This window comes from Phocoena sinus, chromosome 20 (assembly GCF_008692025.1).
Source record: "Phocoena sinus isolate mPhoSin1 chromosome 20, mPhoSin1.pri, whole genome shotgun sequence".
In the NCBI taxonomy this organism is placed as follows: Eukaryota; Metazoa; Chordata; class Mammalia; order Artiodactyla; family Phocoenidae; genus Phocoena; species Phocoena sinus.
This window is the reverse complement of record NC_045782.1, coordinates 2,396,453-2,418,418: the sequence shown is the minus strand read 5'-3', so window position 1 is coordinate 2,418,418 and position 21,966 is coordinate 2,396,453. Positions and strand designations below refer to the sequence as shown.

General features: G+C 37.9%; 1 protein-coding gene across 15 annotated transcripts in view; it reads left to right on the top strand.

Moving 5' to 3' along the window:
* Positions 1-21,966, top strand: part of NCOR1 (nuclear receptor corepressor 1) — a 144,789-nt gene that overhangs the window by 20,774 nt on the left and 102,049 nt on the right. For all 15 annotated transcript variants that reach the window (XM_032616171.1, XM_032616176.1, XM_032616173.1 and 12 more), the window contains exons 2-5: positions 924-1,101; positions 8,454-8,587; positions 14,728-14,920; positions 19,850-20,032. In XM_032616171.1, coding sequence (XP_032472062.1) covers positions 994-1,101; positions 8,454-8,587; positions 14,728-14,920; positions 19,850-20,032 — 618 coding nt within the window. In that variant the 5' untranslated portion in view covers positions 924-993. The remainder of the gene's footprint in view (positions 1-923; positions 1,102-8,453; positions 8,588-14,727; positions 14,921-19,849; positions 20,033-21,966) is intronic.

The following is a 21,966-nucleotide window of genomic DNA, read 5'->3' as shown; positions in this document are numbered from 1 at the left end:
CCAAACCAGACAAATGGTAAATTTTTAAAGGTTAGTTACTGTGTAGAATCTGAAACCATATTAGTAAACCTTTCATATTCTGTCACATTAAACATTTATTGGTTTGTCTTGCGCCTATTTATTTAACTGTGGTAAAATGTTTTGTACTTTAAATAAATATTTCATTTACGCCTTATTTTGTAATTCTGTATTGGTCATTTGGAAAATATTGATTCATTGAGTTATGCAGATCTTCAAATTTCATTATGTAATATCACACTTGTTAATACCACCACCAGTCTTGCCAGAAAAATCTTTAAATGTGGGGAAGCCGTCAGGCTCATGGTGACAGATGGAAGTTTTTCCAAAATCCTCATTTTCAAAAAAAATTTGGCAGTTGTTTTTCTTGAAGTGATAGGCTCACTTTGTTCTTCCTTGAAAGCTTTTCTATCCCTAATGCCTTCTTAGGCTGCCATTTTGGGGCAGAATTATTTAATAAAGACAATATTTCTTCTGCACAAATGCTTACCTTATAAATACTCTTGAATCCTTTTAACAGTTGACTTTTTCACAACCCCCAAATGTACAGCCATAGATTTTTGTTTTTGCAATATGTAATATTTGTGTTTCAGATATTTACTGAAAGAAGGATGTTTACTGAGCAGTTGCTATGTGCTGGCTCCTGAGCTAAGATTTTATGTGTGTTCACTTTATGTAGGTACTGGTATTATTTGTGATATGTTAAAGAAACTTTTTTAAGTATAGAGGAAAAGACCCATTGATGTTTTTAAAGCCCCAGTAACTTCTATTATATTAAGTAAGTAATATGAGAGAAAGCTTTTACTGATAATAGTGGTTTTGTTTATGCAGCTATGGTTGTGTTATTGGAAGCACACCTGGTGCTTTAGTACTTATCAATTCTTTTCTTTCCCCATCCTGTTTAGGTGATTTCCTAGAAGCATGATTGTTTGTTGCACTTGATCTCACAACCTGGTGAGGACTTCTTTACTGATAATGTCAAGTTCAGGTTATCCTCCCAACCAAGGAGCATTCAGCACAGAGCAAAGTCGTTATCCTCCCCACTCTGTTCAGTACACCTTTCCCAGCACCCGTCACCAGCAGGTAAGGAACAGCTATTGTGCAAGTTGCATACGTATTTTGTGTTTTTCTTTACTTTTCCCATTTAATATATTTGTTGGTCAGAAACCAAATACAATTATATATATATAATTGTTATATATATATTTTTAATGGCAAGAACCATTCTCAAAGGTGGGGGACCAAAGGTTAGGGATTAATTATATTTATCTTCTTATTGTGAGTTTATGCCAGATTTCAGGAGGTGAACATGTCTCTGCTTCTGATTGTAGGAGTTGTTGATGGATAGAGAAGAATCAATTGCCTAGAGTTTCTAAGTTAAGACCTTTGTTTATGTGCCAAGTTCTGGTTGAGTATTAAGCTGGCCGGATGACTTGGCTTCTCTTGAGTGAGGGCCAGGTCCTGTACTAAGGTTTTCTGTATGTGTGTTTACTCTATGTAGCTACTGGTATTATTTGTGATATATTAAAGAACCTCTGCCTTGAGAGATTTGATGGTAGGAAGATGAGCTTGCATGATTGTTTTACCTTGTGAAAAATAAAATAGGTGAAATTATCAGCTTAGAGTGTGCCAGGGACGGGGGTGTAAGAGGTTTGAAGAAAAGAGAAGGGAAGGGATGAAATGGTCATTTTGGAGAACAAGAAAGCACACTTACCAGCAAATATAGTTGAGTACTACTGGGTACTACCGAGGACTCCTTTAAAGCATGGTCATGATTACAAAGTGAGAAGGGACATCCTTACCTTGTTTCTGTTTAGGGAAACATTCAGTGTTTCACTATTAAGTATATTAGTCGCATTTTTTTGTAGATGTCCATTTTTGGTTGAAGAAGTCACTTTCTGCTGCTAGATTGAGGATTCTTACATGGTTAGGTGCTGAGTTTTGGTTGTGTGTCCTTCCTGCCCCAGTGCTATTCATCTGATTACTGATTTCCTAGATTATTGTTGCTGCTGCTTTCTTTTTTTTTTAATCGACTTTGGGATTTACTTTATGTATAATAAAATTTTCTTATATGTGTACATTTTGACAAGATTCCTACAACCGTAAAACCACCACCAAAATGAAGAAAGAAAAAAATGTCTATCACCCCAGAAAGTTCCCTTGTGCCCCGTCCAGGTCAGGCCTCCTCCCCCACTTCCCACAAACCTCAACTCCCAGGAAACTGTGGTCTGCTTTCTGTCATAACAGATTACCTTTGTCTTGAGTTTCACATGAACTCTTTTGTCAATGGCTTCTTTTCTGTCCCATAATACTTTTGAGGTTTATCCATGTTCTGGCGCATCTTGGTAATTAATTTCTTTTTATTGCTGGGTATGGATATACCATAATTTGTTTATCCAGTCACTTATTCCAGTTTTTGGTTATTACAAATAAAATTGTTTAGGAGATACGTATCTATGTATTAGCTGTATCTACTAGATTACATAAAGAAGCTTTGCCTTCTTTTCTTATGGTATTCTTGGGAGATACGTTTTTAATCTTATCAAGTCCATTTTATTAATTTTTGTCTTTAATATTTCTTGCTTTTTGTGTCATATTTGAGAAGTTTTTTGCCAAACTCAAGGTCACTAAGATTTTCTTCTATGTTTTCTTCTTAGAGGCTTTAAAACTTTAGGTTGTTACATTTAAGTTTGTGATCTATTTTGAATTACATTTTGTTTATGGTGTGAAGTAAGGGTTGAAGCCATTGTTTTGCATGTGGGTATTCAGTTCTAGAAATCATTTGTTGAAAAGATTATCCTTTCCTCACTGAATTGCTTTGGCATTTTCATTGAAAATCAGTTGATCATATATATGTGAGTATATTTCTGTTCTCTCTACACTGATATGTTTTGTCTTTCTTTATCTCACTAATGTGATTTTTCTGTGTAAACAAACATTTAATCTTTTAATAAAGCACTGCACACTGTCTTGATTATTAGAGCTTTATAATACCCTGAAGCTAAGTAGTGTGATTCTTTCCTGAATTGTTGTTTTGGATATTCTAGCGCCTTCACATTTTAGAATCAACTTGTCAGTGTCTACAAAAAAGCTTGCTGGGATTTTGATTTAGACTGTATTGAATCCAGAAATTAATTTGGGAGAGAATTGACAACTTTGAATGTTCCTGTCCATGAACATGGTATATCTCTCCATTTATTGCAGGTCTGCATTAATTTTTCATAGTAATTTTTCATAGTAATGTTTGGTAGTTTTCAGTGTACAGGTCATGTACATCTGTTGTCACATTTATTCTTAAATATGTAATATTTTTAATGTGGTTGTTACTGGTACTTATTTTTTGAATTTCAGTTTTCAGTTGTCCATTGCTGCTATGTATATATATCTTCTATCCTGCAAACTTACTTGCTACTTCTACTTGCTTTTTTATGGATTTCATAGGATTTTCTATGTAGGTGATCCTGTAACCTGAGAATAAAGACAGCTTTTGCTTCTCCCTTTCCAAACTAGATGTCTGTTCTCTTTCTTCCTTGTTGCACTGGCTAAAATACCTAGTACAGTGTTGAATAGAAGGGGTGAGAGGGAACATCCTTGCCTGGTTTCTGATCTTAAGAGGAAAGCATTCAGCCTTTCACCATTAGGAAGGTTATTAGCTTGGGAAGTGTTTCCTCCCCCTGTATTTTCTTAAAGAGTCATTGTAGGATTGGTATTGTTTGCTTCCTTAGATATTTGATAGAATCTAAGCCATTTGGACCTAGAATTTTCTTTGTGGGAAGAATTTAACTGATAAATTATTAACTCAGTTTCTTTAACAGTTATATTTCAGATTCTTTACTTTTTCTTGAGTCAGTTTGGGTATTTTGTTGTTCAAGATACTAAATTTATTGCTGTGATTTATCATACTATTTCCTTATTGTTTCAGTGTCTTTTATTTTATTTTATTTATTTATTTTTTTCAGTGTCTTTTAGGTCTGTTGTGATGTCATTCCTTGTGTTAATAAGTGGTTTTTTTTTCCTTTTTTTCTTTATTAGTCTAGTTAGAGGTTTATCAGTTTAATAGATTCTTTTCCTTGAATAACTAGCTTTAGTTTCATCCATTTTTTGCTTTTTTTTTGTATTTTACTGATTTCTGTCCATATTATTTTCTCCCTTCTATTATATAATTGCCCACATATATGTGATTTCTGACTCCTTTCACTTCTTTGTATATATTCAGGTTTCCTTTTGCTACATTTTCTTCCTGCCTGAAGAGCATCATTTATTTCTCTTAGTGCAGGTCTTTTGGCAGTGAACTTGCGCAGCTTTTATTTACCTGAAAAAGTTTACTTCAACTTGAGTTTTGAATGCTTTCACTGGATATAGAATTCTAGGTTGACAGTTATTTTCTTTCAGCATTTTAAGAGATGTAATTCGTTGAACTCTGACGTGTTTGGTTTCTGACCAGAAGTCTTTGCTCATCCTTATCTTTGTTTATTTAAATATATCTTTTTCCCCCTCTGGTTACTTTTAAGATTTCTCTCTTTATCAGTGTTTTTCAGCAATTGATTTTGATGTGCTTTTTGAATGTATATGTTACTGACTTTAGCATTCACTGAGCTTCCTGCCTCTGTGTATTCGTCATTTTCATAAAATTTGGGCAGTATTCAGCCATTTTTTCTTCAGGTATATTTTCTGTCTACTCGTAGTTTCCTTCTGAGACATCAGTTACTCCTATATTATTTTATCCTACAGGTTACTGGACCTCTGGTCTCCCCCCCCCCCCCACCCGCCCCCCCTGCCGTTTTTGTACCCATTTGCTTCATTTTGCTATGGTTTCACGTTCACTGATCTTTTCTTCTGCAGTTTCCAACCTACTGTTAATTTCATCCTGTGAAATTATCATTGCAGGCATTGGATTTCTAATTTTTGATTAGAATATGAATATTGCTGGATTTTGCTGTATTCCTTTAAAGAAGGTTGGATTCCTTTTGGTAGGCAGTGAAGTTACTTTTGAGCTTTATTTTTAAACACTCTTAAGGCAAGTTTAGAATAGTCTTTATTCTAGGTCTAATTTATCCTCCAATTCTGAACTTGCCACTTCTGGGCTATCTACTGAATATCTCGTGTATCCAGTGAGATTTCTTATCTCTGGCTGGAGGAAATTTGAATGAGGTCTGGCCCTGTATGAGCTCTGGGAATTGTTTGTTTTATCATTCCTTCTAACAGTTCTTTCTTCAGAAGTTGTTCTTAGTTCAGCCTTTAAAAACTGGGCTATGCTCTACCTATGCATTACAGATTGGAATTCAGCCAAACACTTAAGGGAACACAAATTCATATTTCAGGAAATATTTCTCTGTGTAACTCCCTCCTCTCTGGAAGTCTCCAGAAATTCTATCTGGCTTTCCCAAACTAGTATGGTTGCTTCTTCAATGAATAAGATTCTGGGGCACTGTTTGGATGCAGTTTGGAAATCACTTCCAGGCAGAAAGCCTGGATTATGCTAGGACTCCCCCATTTGTGTCACTTTTCTCAGAGGTCAAGTCCTGTGCAGCCTATTGTCCGATGTCTGAAAGGAATTCCTACACTTTGTCCAGTTTTTTTTGCTGTTTACTGTGGGAATGTAGTTTGGACAGTGTTACTTGCTCATAGCTGGAAGCAGAAGTGCACTGTTGTTTCTTTCATTTCGCTCCTTACTCTTCATTTGTCTTGCTGGGTGCATCCTTTAGGAATTCTTTCAGAGACACTGTCACTGGTGAATTTTCTGAGTTCCGGAATTCTGAAAAGTCTGTAGTCGTAAAACTTGAACGATGATTTGGTTACTGAATTTGTAGGTTCAAATTTGTTTTCCTCTGAACTTGGAATATGTATTTGTGTTTCGTTCTGTTCAGTGTTGCTGATGAAAAGTCTGCTTTTATTATGATCCTTCTCACTTTCTAGGAAACCAATTTTTTATTATGACTAGTAGTAGAGTATTCTCTTCATCTTTTGTTTTCTCAGATTTTGATATGTCCAGTGTGGATTAATCTTTTAAATCTGCTCAACTTTTCTCTTAGGCCGTTTTAAATCTGAGGTCTATGTCTTTTTTAACTTCTGAGAAATGCTATTCTATTATTCACAGAATATTGCCTCTCGCCTGTGGATATTGAATGTTGGAGCCTTTTACTGTAGCTGCCATTTCTAACTTCTGTAATTTCTGTATCTTTGTGCTGCTCTGTGTTACGAGAGAATTCCTCAGTCCTGTCTTTGCTTGCATTTGCCCTTCACCTCTGTCTGTTCTACTACTGTTTAATTTCAGTGATCAACTTTTTACTTTCTTTAATTGCTATTTGGTTCTTTTTGAGGATATTTTTAATACTTTTGTATCCTTTTTCACTTTCACTTAATCTTGTCTCTATTTCTTTGGATGTAAATTCTTTATTTTTTGAGTTTTGACATACTTTTTTTAAAAAATGATTTTGTCTTCAGTGTTTTTTCTTGTTTATGTTTTCAACTTTGTACCTGATATATTTTCATAGACTGTGTACGAGATAATCTTTTTACTGTTGTTTGCTTCTAATGAAAGGTTCTGGACCGCCTGTCCTATTCCATGTTTCAGTCTGGCCAGCTCTACTTTATCTGTTTGTGATTTTCTAAACTTTTGTTGATATATAATTCATATAACATAAAATTCACCATTTTTAAGTGTATAATATAGTGGTTTTTCATATATTCACTATGCTGGGCTACCATTACCATCATTTAATTCTAGAACTTTTCCATCACCCAAAATGGAACCCCATACATAATAGTAGTCAGCCGCAATTCCTGTCTTCCCTCTGTTCCCGACAACCACTAATCTACCTTCTGTCTCTTGATTTGCATCTTGTAGACGTTTCATGTAAGTGGAATCATATGTGGCTTCTGAATCTTTTTTTTTTTAACTTAGCATTATGTTTTCTAGGTTCAACTATTTTGTAGCATGTATTAGTACTTCATTTTTTTAAATGGCCGAATACTATTCCATTGTACAGATATATCATGCTGTTTATCTATGTATGAGTCGGTGGACATTTGGATTCTGTCTTCTTTTTGGCTATTGTGAATAATGCTGCTTTGACAATTTGTGTACAAATTTTTGTGTGTGGACATACGCTTTTAGTTAGTCTATATACCTAGGAGTGGAATTCCTGGGTTATTTGGTAATTCTGTGTTTATCTGTTTGTGATTGTTAATATCTTTTCAAAAGAAGCTTTGACCTTTTCAACAAAAAGTCAACAAAAGAAAAGTAGAAAAACAAACATAAAACACCCACCTAGAATGATGGAAAAACTATTACTCTTAACTAGCAGGTTGATTCTCTGGACTTCTGTTTCTTAATTTGTAAATACACGTGGATTTAACTAGATGGCTTCTGTGTCCCTTCCAGCTTACCCATTTTAAATTTAAGATAGGAATGCTTTTTAGGATTTCATATTGAACACAAGGGTTTGAGACCTTATTATGTGAATAATATAGATTAGGAGTTATTGTGATATGTTATTAGAAGAATAAATCAAATATAGGTTGAGACTTCCCTGGTGGCGCAGTGGTTAAGAATCTGCCTGTCGGGCTTCCCTGGTGGCGCGGTGGTTAAGAATCTGCCTGCCAATGCAGGGGACATGGGTTCGAGCCCTGGCCTGGGACGATTGCACATGCTGCGTAGCAACTAAGCCCATGTGCCACAACTACTGAAGCCTGCGAGGCTAGAGCCCGTGCCCTGCGACAAGAGAAGCCACTGCAATGAGAAGCCTGCGCACCACAATGAAGAGTAGCCCCCACTTGCCGCAACTAGAGAAAGCCTGCATGCAGCAACAAAGACCCAATGCAGCCAAAAATAAATAAATAAAATAAATAAATATATTAAAAAAAAAAAAAGAATCTGCCTGCCACTGCAGGGGACACGGGTTCGAGCCCTGGTCTGGGAAAATCCTACATGCTGCAGAGCAGCTAAGCCTGTACTACACAACTACTGAGCCTGCACTCTAGAGCCCGCGAGCCACAACTACTGAGCCCGTGTGCTGCAACTACTGAAGCCCCCATGAGCCTAGAGCCCGTGCTCTGCAACAAGAGAAGCCACCGCAATGAGAAGCCCCTGCACCGCAACCAAGAGTAGCCCCCGCTCGCCACAAATAGAGAAAGCCCACGTACAGCAATGAAGACCCAATGTCCCCATAAATAAATAAGTAAATTTTTAAAAATTAAAAAAAATATATAGGTTGAACAGGAAATCTCATTTTGAATTCTTTTGAATGATATATAGTTAATGTTGATTGTTTTAGGTTATGGGAAAGAGTAAAATCAGTGAAGGATTGAAATCATTGCTGCTTCTTTCCATACTTAGTGGACCATAACTGCCTTTGTTCATTTGTCCTGGGTTTGGTTTCATGATGCTTTTCACTTCTTGGTTAATAATTAGTTTATGATTATTTTACCACTAGGAGTTTGCAGTCCCTGATTATCGTTCTTCTCATCTCGAAGTCAGTCAGGCCTCACAGCTCTTGCAGCAACAGCAGCAGCAGCAGCTTCGCAGACGACCTTCCCTGCTTTCAGAGTTTCACCCAGGTTCCGACAGGTAACAGGCTTTTTTTTATGTTTCCAGCCAGGACTGAACTTGTGTCATTTATTTTATTACTTTAATTTTGTTATATTTATCTTGTAATCTTATTAACCAAGCTGTCATTACAGTTTATATTTTGAGCTCTTTTATATTTGTTGACCTTTTGGAGTAGTTGTCACAATAGTTAACAAACTCTTAAAAACTTGTTTCCAGAGTTCGGAGTTAATGCTGTGTAGTGGGCAGTCAGGTTGACCTAGGTTTGAATCCTGGTCAGCTGTTGTGGACTTTGTAGCATTGTGTAAACAGGTGTTCTCAGTTCAGGCTGCATATTAGGACCACCTGGGGAGGTTTAAAAGCTTGATTCCCAAGTCCCATCCAGAATAATTAAATGAGTCTCTGGGATTGGGCCCAGGTCATTCTCATTTGCAGACAGGGTTGCCAGTCAGTGATTTAGACTTCTCAGACCTTAGTTTTCTACCTGTAAAAATGAGGATAATAATGGCATTGTCTGCAAAGGATAAGTATTTGGTCAGGTAATGTTGGCCCCGTCCATGGCAGGTACTCATTTTCTCCAGGGTCCTTACCATTTCTGTGGTCTTTTACTCCATTCTCACTCTTGTTCGAAAGGATTTTGAAGTTTTGTTTTAGCAGTTTTGTAAAGAAACTGATTTCCTATTTTAAAAATATGATTACTCTTTAGGTTTTAAGATGATAAAAGGTTTGAAATTATTCGGCCATGTTTAAAATCATTGTAAAATGCATTTCTTGGTGAAGGTTGTGGAGAGAATTCAGATCACTCTCCTCTACTATCTAGCAAATATACGAAGATGGTTTTTTTAAAAAGGGCTAAAAAATGCACCCTGCATAAAAAGGAAAGGATACAGCCACTGCCATAAACTTGGAAAAGTGGCATTCAAGGAAGGAATGAGAATATTGCACAACCTGGCCTCCTAGTTCCTGCTTTTACTCTCAAAGAAGCAGTGTTGAAGAAAGAAAGAAGGTTAGTGTAGTCGTAGGATTTCTCATGATTGCTCCGTGATTTGGGAAGACATGAGTGGGGGTGATGATGTGGTGAACGGTTGGCTTAGGAATCCCCATTATGCCGTCCTGCAGGAAGGATAGTTACAGCGTGCCACTTTCCAAAGTGCTGAGCCAAAGGCCTCAGGACTGCTTTACATGTGCGGCTGGTGGAGCGGGCCAGGATCCTTAGCAAAGGCTGTCACAGCCCCATCCCAGTTTTCCCCTGATTTGCCCCACTTTTCTGTTTCCTCAGGCTATATACTTCCAGAAAAGTTTTTTGTGTTTTGTTTTTGTTTTTTTTTGCGGTACGTGGGCCTCTCACTGTTGTGGCCTCTCCCGTTGCGGAGCAACAGGCTCCGGACGCGCAGGCTCAGCGGCCATGGCTCACGGGCCCAGCCGCTCCGCGGCATGTGGGATCCTCCTGGACCAGGGCACGAACCCATGTCCCCTGCATCGGCAGGCGGACTCTCAACCACTGCGCCACCAGGGAAGCCCCAGAAAAGTATTTAGAAAGCCATATCCAGTCCTCCATCTGTAGACAAACACATTCCAGGCAAAGTGGGGATGCGCAAGGAAAATGCCCACACACCATTCCACACCAAAGAGGAAGTCTGGGTAAGGTTGCTCATAGTATGCCTGAGCAGGAGGGTAAGGGATGCCATGAACAGGGAGAACATACTCCTGGAAAGGAAGATTAAAGCAATACAGTGTTCCAAAAACAAAGACCCGTGTGTGTAAAGAAGATGAAAAACAAAGAACATGGCCCATGAGTGCTGTGCACTGTAGAACTTAAAATTAATAATGAAGTATTCAAAAGCAAAATAAGGCAACCATATAAGATAAAACGAAAGATTGGATATTCCTGTGCCCCCAAGACCACCATTTTAAATTCAATATATAAAGTGAGAAGGAACAAGGAATAAAATAGATGTGGCTGAAAGTCAGACCTTTGTCTTGGAAGAAAGGTCTAGAAATGATCAGAGTGGATACAGAAGAAAAGGACAGAGATTAAAGCAATTAGCAAGAAGTGGATAAATAAGGAAGGCAAATTAAAATCATCCAACATGTCATAAGAACATGTGTTTCCGAGGTGGAGAACCTGGTAAAGGAAAGGAAATAATATTCATAACTTTAAAAAAACCCCACTTTTTTCCCCTTTGAAGTGAAGGAAGAACTCAATAGGTTGATAGGACATACCTTGCTCCAAGAAAAATTTGCACAGAATGATCAATACCGAGACAGATCCTGGTTATCATTAAAGTTTAAGGCTAAGTAAAAGAATTAGGAATCCAGGAAGCAAAGCACAAGTCCTTGATAGGGGGAAAAGAATCTGACAGAAGATATTAATAGTAGAGCAATAGCTACAGAGTTCTGAGAAAAAGAAATTGAGATCCAAGAATATTATATCAGACACGTTTAAAAGCAACAAGCAGACGGTTTTAGACATGAAAGTACTGAGCATCTAAAGCTTCGTGAAGAATTTCTACATGATGGAATCCAGTCAAACAAAGAATGGAAGCCGTGGTAAAAGGACTACAGTAGCCATAAACCCATTCAAGTGGAAAGTCCATATGAGACATCTCGATGAATTATGGTTCCTTAATGGAATATCAGTACCAAATCTTGACAAAGTAAAAATAATATAAGTATCCCAAATCAGAGGTACGATAAGTATTGGGAGAATGTTTAAAGGTATGCATTTGAAAAGTGTGTGTGGAGACCTCCCTGGTGGTGAGTGGTTAAGAATCCGCCTGCCAGTGCAGGGGACACGGGTTCAAGCCCTGGTCTGGGAAGATCCCACACGTGGCAGGGCAATTAAGCCTGTGCACCACAACTACTGAGCCTGCGCTCTAGAGCCCGTGAGCCACAACTGCTCAGCCCACGTGCTGCAACTACTGAAGCCTGCGCGCCTAGAGCCCATGCTCTGCAACAAGAGAAGCCACCGCAACGAAGAGTAACCCCTGCTTGCTGCAACTAGAGAAAGCCCACGCGTGGCATCTAAGACTCAACGCAGCCAAAAATAAGTAAATAAATAAATTTATCTTAAAAAAAAAGACTGTGCCTGCAGTGATTTGATGACTTCTAAAATGGAAATATGTTAGGTTAAAAAAATTAAAATCATAATTTTTTTTTAAAATAAATTTATTTGTGGCTGCGTTGGGTCTTCAATTGCTGCACGCGGGCTTTCTCTAGTTGCAGGTGAGCGGGATTTACTCTTCGTTGCAGTGCGCGGACTTCTCATTGCGGCGGCTTTCTCTTGTCGTGGAGCACGGGCTCTGGGCGCGCAAGCTTCAGTAGTTGTGGCGCACAGGCCTAGTTGCTCTGCGGCATGTGGGATCTTCCCAGACCAGGGCTTGAACCCGTGTCCCCTGCATTAGCTGGCGGATTCTTAACCACCACGCCACCAAGGAAGCCCTAAAATCATAATTATAATTAATGCTCTTCATAATTATTTTCCTAACCCTTTAGCAAGATTTTTTTTTTTTTTTTTTTTTTTTTTTTGGCGGTATGCGGGCCTCTCACTGTTGTGGCCTCTCCCGTCGCGGAGTACAGGCTCTGGACACGCAGGCTCAGCGGCCATGGCTCATGGGCCTAGCCGCTCCGCGGCATGTGGGATCTTCCCAGACCTGGGCATGAACCCGTGTCTCCTGCATCGGCAGGCGGACTCTCAACCACTGCGCCACCAGGGAAGCCCAACTGAGGGTAATCTTGATCAGCCAACCATCTTCATAACAAGATTTGTTGAGAAGTCCTGGATTTTCTGCTAGAGCTTCATTAATTTCAGTTACTTCTCCTGATAGAGGAGAATAGAGTTCACTAGCAGCTTTCACACTTTGCAGAGCACCGAATTCCTCTTGTCTGTTCAGTTTTCTCCCAGCTTCAGGCAGACTACAGTAAACAACATCTCCCAAAGCTTCCTGTGCAAAATTGACGATTCCCACTCTTCCAACACCGTTTTCTGTTGTTACCCATTCATGTTTGTCTGAATTTACGACCCGACAGCAGAGCGGGCCCGGTGCGCAGCGCCTGGACGGTGCCCGCCCGCAGTCCCCAGGCCCGCAGGCTGCAGACCGTGGCCCGCACGCTCCGCACCACTCGCAGCGCCATGTATGCAGGGGTGCAGAGGGTCTCTGTGCAGCATCTAGAGCGCCCCCGGCCGGCGGGGAGAGGGTTTATCTTTTTAAAAAAATTTAAAATGATTAGGTACGTTTCAGTAAAAAATTCATTTGATAAATTTGTTTTTAAAGCTATTTAAAGATGATACTAAGAGATGATGAAAGTCAGTAAAATGTAGGGAATTTTAAGTCTAAAAGGCTACAGCGATATTTTAGTATGAAATGTGTCTTTTTTTGTTTGTTTTGGAAATACCACATTTTATTTTTATATTCATCAGTTGATACCTGTTTCCAAGCACAGATTTTTCTGTGGCTGTCTATATATTCCTTTTTCTTGGTCCTATACCTAGGAGTAGGATTGCTGATTACATGGTAGTTTTTTTGTTTGTCATTTGGGAAACTACCAGACTGTTTACAAAGTGGCCACACCATCATACGGTATTAGTTTTTTTTTTTTTAATTATTATTATTAAAAAAATAAATTTATGTTTGGCTGCATTGGGTCTTCGTTGCTGCATACAGACTTTCTCTAGTTGCGGCGAGTGGGGGCTATTCTTCGTTGCAGTGTGTGGGCTTCTCATTGTGGTGGCTTCTCTTGTGGCGGAGCATGGGCTCTAGGCGCTCGGGCTTCAGTAGTTGTAGCATGCAGGCTCAGTAGTTGTGGCACGTGGGCTCAGTAGTTGTGGCTCATGGGCTCTAGAGTGCAGGCTCAGTAGTTGTGGCGCATGGGCTTAGTTGCTCTGCAGCATGTGGGATCTTCCTGGACCAGGGCTTGAACCCGTGTCTCCTGCATTGGCAGGTGGGTTCTTAACCACTGCGCCACCACGGAAGTCCTGGAATTGTTTTCTTAATTTCACATCCAGATTGTTCATTGCCAGTGTATAGAAATAAAACTGATTTTTGCATGTTGGTTTTTTTTTTTTAATCCTGTAACTTTGCTCTGTTCATTTATTAGCTCTAACATTTTTTGTGGATTCCTTTGAGTTTTCTACATATGAGATTTTGTCATCTGCGCATAGAAATACTTTTTCTTTTTCAATTTGGATGCCTTTTCTCTCTTTTCTTGCCTAATATTCTGATAAGAATTCCCAATACTATATTGAAAAGAAGTGGCAAAAACAGGCATCTTTGTCTTACTCCTGAAGCTTCCTACTCCAGTATTTTTTGTGACATCATTGTGAATTTTAAGGAGACAATGGGATCTTATGTCTTGAATGAGATTTCAAATTTTTGAAGTATGATAAAATTATAGACCTCAGGGTTTATTTTATCATCTATCCTAAAAACCAAACCCCGTGATTAACTTTTCAATGAAAAGTTGTTTTGTGAAACATTCGTTTAAAGCTTGGCTATAGGTAAGATGTCGCTTCTGTAAATACTTTGGTAGAAAATGAAAAGTCAAATTAACAAACACCCATACATAGTACTCTATACAGTATATCATGTAGAGAAATTAAAAACAGATTCCTGACCTTCAAGATACTTATGTACTTGGAGAAACTAGACAAAATACATGTTTTAGGGGTCAGAATTATGTATTCAAAGTACTGTTGCATTCCCACTCGAGACTTGTTTGTAAGTCTTAATAATACCTCACAACTCAAGTCGTTTATCTTTCCATGTGGCAGTTGCTGCGAAATTTGTTTTTTTTTTCTGCTTGCCTTTATTACTGGTTGAAAATGGTGGCTCTTCTGGGCTAGATTATATTCAGTTATTATGGCATAGGTTTAAAAATACTTTATGGATATTTTTCAGCAACTTCAGATTTTCTGCAAGTTGAAATCTTCTGTTACAACTTTCACTGCTCTATCGCCTCTACTCCCACCTACCCTGAAGAAACTTTTCCTATCAGGATTTAGGTTTAACAGTACTTTATAGTGAGGTATATATTCTCCTGGGGTGAGGAAATACATTTGAAAGTGAGCATACCTTTTATCTCATAGTACAACCAGGGATGTTAGCAGGAAGTTGTACATCACTTAAACATTTTCAAGTGATTATTTTCTTTGTATGTATTAGGCCTCAAGAAAGGAGAACTGGATATGAGCAGTTTCACCCAGGCCCTTCCCCGGCGGATCATGATTCACTGGAATCCAAGCGACCACGTCTGGAGCAGGTTTCTGATTCCCATTTCCAGCGGGTCAGTGCTGCGGTCTTACCTTTAGTGCACACGCTGCCAGAAGGGGTGAGGTCTTCTGCAGATGCTAAGAAGGTAAATATTTGTTCTCTTACCCTGTGGAGTTGTCGGTCTGAAATGTTTGTTTAGCCATATTCAGGCACAGCGCCTAAAAGAAAGTCCAGTTATGCCAGTCTCTAAAGGTTAGTGCTATGGGAAAGTAAAAATTTTGTTAAACAAAACTAAAAACCACAGACTTAATACTCCAGACTTTTAAAGTCAGTACTTTCAACTTTTTGGTAATTGAAAACAATCCGAGGACTGCTGTAAAGAAAAATTGCTGTTGAATGACATTCAATTGCTGTTGAATCTCAGGCATTTTATATCGGCTTGTTGGGCTGTAAAATGTGGTCAGACTCAAGACTACCACAGTTCTGTTAAATTTAAATTAAGTTTTAAATAATACCTTTAAATTCAGTTGCAGTTTATTAACTTACCACATAGGAGAAGACACGTTTTAGGTAAGGTTTAATTGTGCTTATAATTTTTGTAAAGAAAGTTTCTTTTTCTAATTTTTGTAAAAAATATGTTCTTGCAAATACAGAGGAAAAAAGTTATCTATAATTCTCTGTCTTAGAGGTAACTGTTATACTTTTAATGTGTAGCTATATCTCGTGACATTTCAAACAATGTGTATTGTGGATTTATGAGAAGGTTCTAAGATCAAACCTCTTTTTCTCTTATGTTTATTATTATTTACCTTTCTTTTGTGAAATGCATCTTCCTGTATTATGCCCTTATTTTGTTGCTGAGTTTATCATATTTAACTGTCTATTTTGCTTGTCATTAAATCTTCAGATTAGGAAGTACCTGGCACTTAGTAGGTACTGAATAAATATTTGTTTTAGAAAGAATAAACTAATTCTTTAAAACACTTTTAACAATAAAGTGTTAACCCCTTTACTATCATATTTTCATATCTCTTACCCCTGCCTTTTTGTTATCAAATATTTTTCCCATAAAGTTTATTTGCCTTTATGGCTAATGGCCCTGTCCACCCTGATATCAGATAAATAAATACACATTTTCTTTGAGTTTTAATGCAGTGAGAAATGATTTAAAAGATAGTGAATATGTTTGCAATTTATCTTCAAATAGATCAACTGGGAAAAAAAAAGGTAGGTGTGTGCATGTGTATAGAGACAAAGCAAATATAGCAAAGTGTTACAACTAGTGAATCTAGATGAAGATATTGAGTGTCCATTATACTAGTCTTTCAACTCTTATGTAAATTTGAAAATTTTCAAAATAATAAGTTGGGTGGGGAAAGCTCTTTGTGATAAGCTAGAAATGAACTAAGTTTCTAGGAATATTGAGACCTGCTTCACTATGTGAAGTATCTGTATTATAGTCTATGGATTTATAAGAAATGTTTGAAACATTTAAAAAAGAAGGAAAGAAAGAAAGAAATACAGTGAATAAAGGTCTTCTTCCAAGGCTGAATAAATGACCACAAAGGTAATTTATACCTATGGATTTTTTTGGCAGAAAGAGATCTTAAAACTTCATCCATTTAAATAATGTGTTATGTTGGATCAGAGTACAGTTGATTTCTGTTTTATAGTAGAGAAGACAGATGTTAAGAAAAATTAAGTGACCTAGGTCGAGCCTCCTGAGTTGGAGTGAGAACCTATGACCTCTGACCCCTAGTCCTGCTCTTCCCCCCCCCCCCACTAAATTGTAAATCATGACTTTCCTTTTTTTTAGAAGTAGGGATTTGGAAAGAATTAGCATCTGTTAGTTTTTTTCTTTTTTTAATGTTGTTAAGCCCAGGTATATCATGTATAGGATTAAATTAGATAAGTTTGAAGGAAAAAGTTACAGTCTCACCAGTTAGAAATTGTTGTTAATTGTGAATATTTTAATGTGCTTGCTTTGTATATTGTATATAGCTTTATTTTTGCTTAAATACATACTTCTTGTGTCGTTAAGTTTACAATTTTATTTTTAGTCATATTCCATGTATGGAAATAAAGTAATTTATTTAATTGCCACACATTCGGGTTACCTGTTTGTTCATTAGAACAATGACATATTTTCTTTAGGTTGATTTTTTTTTTTTTTTTTTTTTTTTTTTTTTTTTTTGGGCTACGTGGGCCTCACTGTTGTGGCCTTTCCCGTTGCGGAGCACAGGCTCCGGATGCGCAGGCTCAGCGGCCATGGCTCACGGGCCCAGCCGCTCCGCGGCATGTGGGATCTTCCCGGACCAGGGCACGAACGCGTGTCCCCTGCATCGGCAGGTGGACTCTGTACCACCGTGCCACCAGAGAAGCCCAATAGGTTGATTTTTGTGTTTGGTGTTTTTTTGGCTGCGCTGTGCGGCTTGCGGGATCTTAGTTCCCTGACCAGGGATCGAACCCTCACGCTGGGCAGTGAAAGTGCGGAGTCCTAATCGCTGGACCACCAGGGAAGTCCCTAGGTTGATTGTTTTGGTATACAGTCTTATTTATTTAGCTAAGGTAAATTCCTGTTAGTGTAAGTAATTAGAGACCAGGGTTGGCATATTTTAAGGTTTTCATGGGTGTATCCAGATTGCCCTGCAAAGGAGGAGAACCAGTTTTTGTCCCTGATAGCACGGTATAAGGGCTCCCAGGTCTTGTGTGCCCTTACTGATACCACATATTTACTGTTTTTAAAAAAGTCATTGTTTGATAAATTTTTAACTTGCATTTATTTGCTTGTTAGTAAAATTTAACATTTTTTCATTTATTTTTCCTGTTTTATGAATTGCTTTTTCATATCTATTGCCCATTTTTCTGTTGGTGTGTTTTTTATTTTATATTGAGTTGTTAGAGTTTACATTTTGCAAATGATTTTTTCCATTTGCATTTAAAATTTTTTATTTCAATTTTGATGAAGAGAAAATTGTTTTTTTATTTTGATTCATCAATCTTTTTTTTTTTTTAATGTCTTGCTGTTGGCTTTCCTGAGCTCAAGATAATGTGAATGCCTTTTTTTTGTTTGTTTGAGGCTTCTTGTGATTTGCTAATAAATCTCATATAAATGTTTGCTCTTATTTGGCTTTCATTGTGATATAAGATGTGAGATAGGAGTCTTAAATTCTTCCCTCAAATTACTATCAGAATGTTCCAATACAAAATTATAAACTCCTTGAAGATGAGCATCATGACTGTTCGTTCACCACTCTACCTAGTGCCTGTCATATAATAGGCACTCAAGGAATTTGTTTATTGTTAAATATTTAACTAGAGAAGAAGTCAGTGGAAAATACTGATTTGTAGTAGTAGTTCTTAGGGCACGGATCAGATCACCTGAGGAGCATTTTCAAAATCTGCTGAATCGAAATATAATCTGTTTTGCTGTTATACATGTTATGTTACACAAATTAGCTCATATGCATATGTAAGAGAATGATATGAATATAACATGGAAGTCCTAAAGATTCGTGAATGATTGTTCCTTGCACATGAATGTTTTCAGGCTCTCAGGATCAAGCTGTCTCATAATTAAGAAATAGCCTTTGAGATAGACGAAGACCTTAAAAAGATTTGAAAAGTCTGCATTTAGTTTTCATTTAGTGCAGGTAGTACCTGGCTTAGTTAATTCAAGAACTGCTCTGCTTTTCAATGTCAAGCTAACTAATGAAGATTGGAATGTTGAAAAGAAACTGCGAAGACATTTTCTCCTGTACGTTTTTGTTTTTAAAGGTTGATGAAGATCTTTATGCCCCGAATCTGATTTTTATTTTGATGAAACATACCATTTTCTACTGGAAGCAAATGACCTCAAGGATTAACAAAGGAAGCATAAACTATAGGATTTATGGCTACCAAAGAATTGACTGTAGTCTAAATGCAAATGATATTGGAGCTTTAACAATATTATTACTTCTGTTAGGATCGCTGTTGTTTTTGCTAAGGCTGTGCTTACAAAGTTTAAGTAATAACCATAATCCTATTTTCCCCAGACGTCTTTATATTAAACTATACTATTACAGAATATCAGACTTTTCAGGAATATACATGTTACGTTTTAGTTGAAATCTATGTTCCAAGGTGTTTTGGAACAACTATCCAGGTATAATTAAGTGCATTCTTGGTTAGAACTACTGATTTCTCACAGTTAATTAATCTTATTTAATACATTGAGGGCTCTATAGTCCTAGGAACTATGCTCATTCTAGGCTTCTTATACCCTAAAGAAAACTAGTACCTTAACCTAAAATTTATCTGCTTTACAGTGTTGCTTATATCTTCGCTTTTGACTGGAGATTGGTAGGCTGTATGTGTGTGTGTGCACGTGTGCATGTGTGTGTTGACGGGGTGATAGGTTTTGGGTGGAGGGGCCTTCAATCTGCTGTAGTCCCCTGCTGGTTTGGAGCTGGAATGGGATGATATATTTGGCTGAAGAGATGTTCTGTGCGCTGTAGGGTGGGCAGGCTTAGTTGCCCTTTATGAAGGTAGGCCTGGGTGATGGTAGCAACAGAAGTTCTAGATCATTTCTCGGACTTCTGTACCTCACTGTTGGCCCTTGGAAAGTCTGAAAAGTTTTTGATAGGAACAGCCATATCATAGCTGTTACGTTGGGTGGGCAGACAGGGTATGCACGTTCAGACCTTTTGGAGTGCCACTACAAGGAAATGGCTGAGGAATTGATATCTTCCTTTGCCGTGATTGCGTTATTATTTCTGCAGAAATTAGAAGTCTCAGTATCGTTGTACTAAAGGCTGATTAGCCACTTAGCCACCTCATTCTGGATAGCTTGTAGGATCTTCAAAATTGTGAATGATATGTCTAAACTATAAACATCAGTGGTGTGGGTTTGTGTGTGTGTGAGAGAGAGAAAGGGAGGGAGGGAGAAAATTGCTACCGTAGGACTGCCACCTACAGAGAGCACACATTGCTCTGCTAAGCTTTAAAATTCACCTTTTTCAGTTAAGAGGATCTTGAAGCTGACATTGGCTGTTGGTGAGAAATCATTTGTTCTTGATTTTCTTCCTTAAAGGATCCAGCATTTGGAGTCAAACATGAAGCTCCTTCCTCTCCAATCTCTGGGCAACCATGTGGAGATGATCAAAATGCTTCACCTTCAAAACTTTCAAAGGAAGAGTTAATACAGAGTATGGATCGTGTAGATCGAGAAATTGCAAAAGTAGAACAGCAGATCCTTAAACTGAAAAAGAAACAAGTAAGTGTTTTACTGCTTAATACATTCTCAGAATGTATGTTCGTCTCCCTAAACAAGAGAATGTTGAACTTTCCGTATTTTTAACTTTACCTAAAGGAAATCATGCCTTGTATGTTCTGTGACTTGCTTATGTTTGCTGTTAGTTTCCTTAGTTTCATCCATTCATTTTCTTGTGGTATTGTCTGGTTTTATGATTCCAGATAGCAAAACTTATTTGTCTATTCTGCGTTGGCTCTTACTGGATGTGTTGTTTCTACTTTCTTGCTATTCCACACATGGTGCTATGTTTTTGGTTCACGTGTAGACAGATTTTCTAGGGCGTGTGCCCAGGAATGGCGTTCCGTGGCCTGAGCATGTGCACGTGTTCGCATGTGCTAGATGAGACCACATCTGCTGGGATGGCAGCACCATTTATACTCCCACTGGCAGTGTGTTCACGTTCCAGTTTGTGCATGTTCTTGCCTTCACGTGGATGTGAAATAGTTTTAATTTGCATTTCTCTGACAAGGAATGAGACAGAGCTTGTTTTCATTTGTTCATGGGTTGTGTGCCTTATGTGGATGGTTACTCTGTCATTTTCTTATGTTTAGTGTTTCCTGAAGCCTCTCGTCAGGTATGTGTATAGCACGTGTCTCCTAATTTGTGGCTCGTCATTTCACTTTTTGGGGTGGGGGGGGAGGTGGGTTTTTTTTTGAGATTAAGAAAGTGTACTGTTAAAGTGTACACTTTTAAAGTGTACAGTTCAGTGGCTTTTATGTATTCATAAAATTGTGCAACTGTCATCATTATATATTTACAGAACATTTTTATCACTTCAGAAAGGAACCACATATCTTTTAGCAGCTACTCTTATTTCCCTCTCCCCTCAGCCCCTGGCAACTATAAATCTCTTCTCTCTATATATGGATTTGCCTATTCTGGACATTTCAGATAAATATAGAATCATAATATGTGACATTTTGACTCCTTTTATTTAGCATGTTTTCAAGAGTCATCCATGCTGTATCTTGTATCAGCACAAAATTCCCATTGCATGGATATACTATGTTTTGTTTATCCGTTCATTAGTTGATGGCATTTAGGTTGTGTTCACTTTGCGATGTTATGAACAGTGCTGTTAGTTTTTGTGTGGACATGTTTTTTTGGTTCTCTTGGATATATACTAGAAGTAGAATTGGCAGAGTCACATGACAAATCTCTGTTTAAAGCTTTGAGGAACTGCCAAACTGTTTTCCAAAGTGGCCGTGTGTCATTTTAAATTCCCACCAGCAGTGTATGGGGGGGGGTTCACCTTCTCTACTTCCTTGTCAACATTTGTTGTTGGTTTTTTAAAAAATAGCTATCCTAGTAAATGTGAAGTGGTATCTCATTGTGGTTTTGATTTTCATTTTCTTAGTAACCAGTGATGAACATCTCTTTATGTGCTTGTTGGCCATTTGCATATTTTCTTTAGAGAAATGTTCATTCAGATCCTTTGCCCAGTTCTTTTTTAGCTGGGTTGTCTTTTCATTGTTGAGTTGTAAGAGTTCTTTATATATTCTGCATACTCAGATGTATGATTTGCAAATATTTTCTCTCATTCTGTGGGTTGTCTTTTTACTTTCCTGATAGTATTCGTTGATGTACAAAACCGTTATTTCCTCTATTTGATTCATTCAAATATTTATTGAGCATCTAGGGAGATACAAAAGTGATTAAAACATGGTCAAAGAGGTAAATCAAATGAATAAATAATAGAAGGCAAAGTATAAGATTCACTGAATCACAGCAGTCAAAGGAAAGTGCTGTAGGAAATCAAGAGTGAGATTGCTTCTAGCCTGGAGAGGGGTGTGGGTGGCGGGAAAGTCAGGAACCGGGATTAAGATTAAAACAGAAGACTTCGTCTGGATTGCTAACGAGACTCAGTTTGAACCCTCCTTTGTATTTGTCTCTCC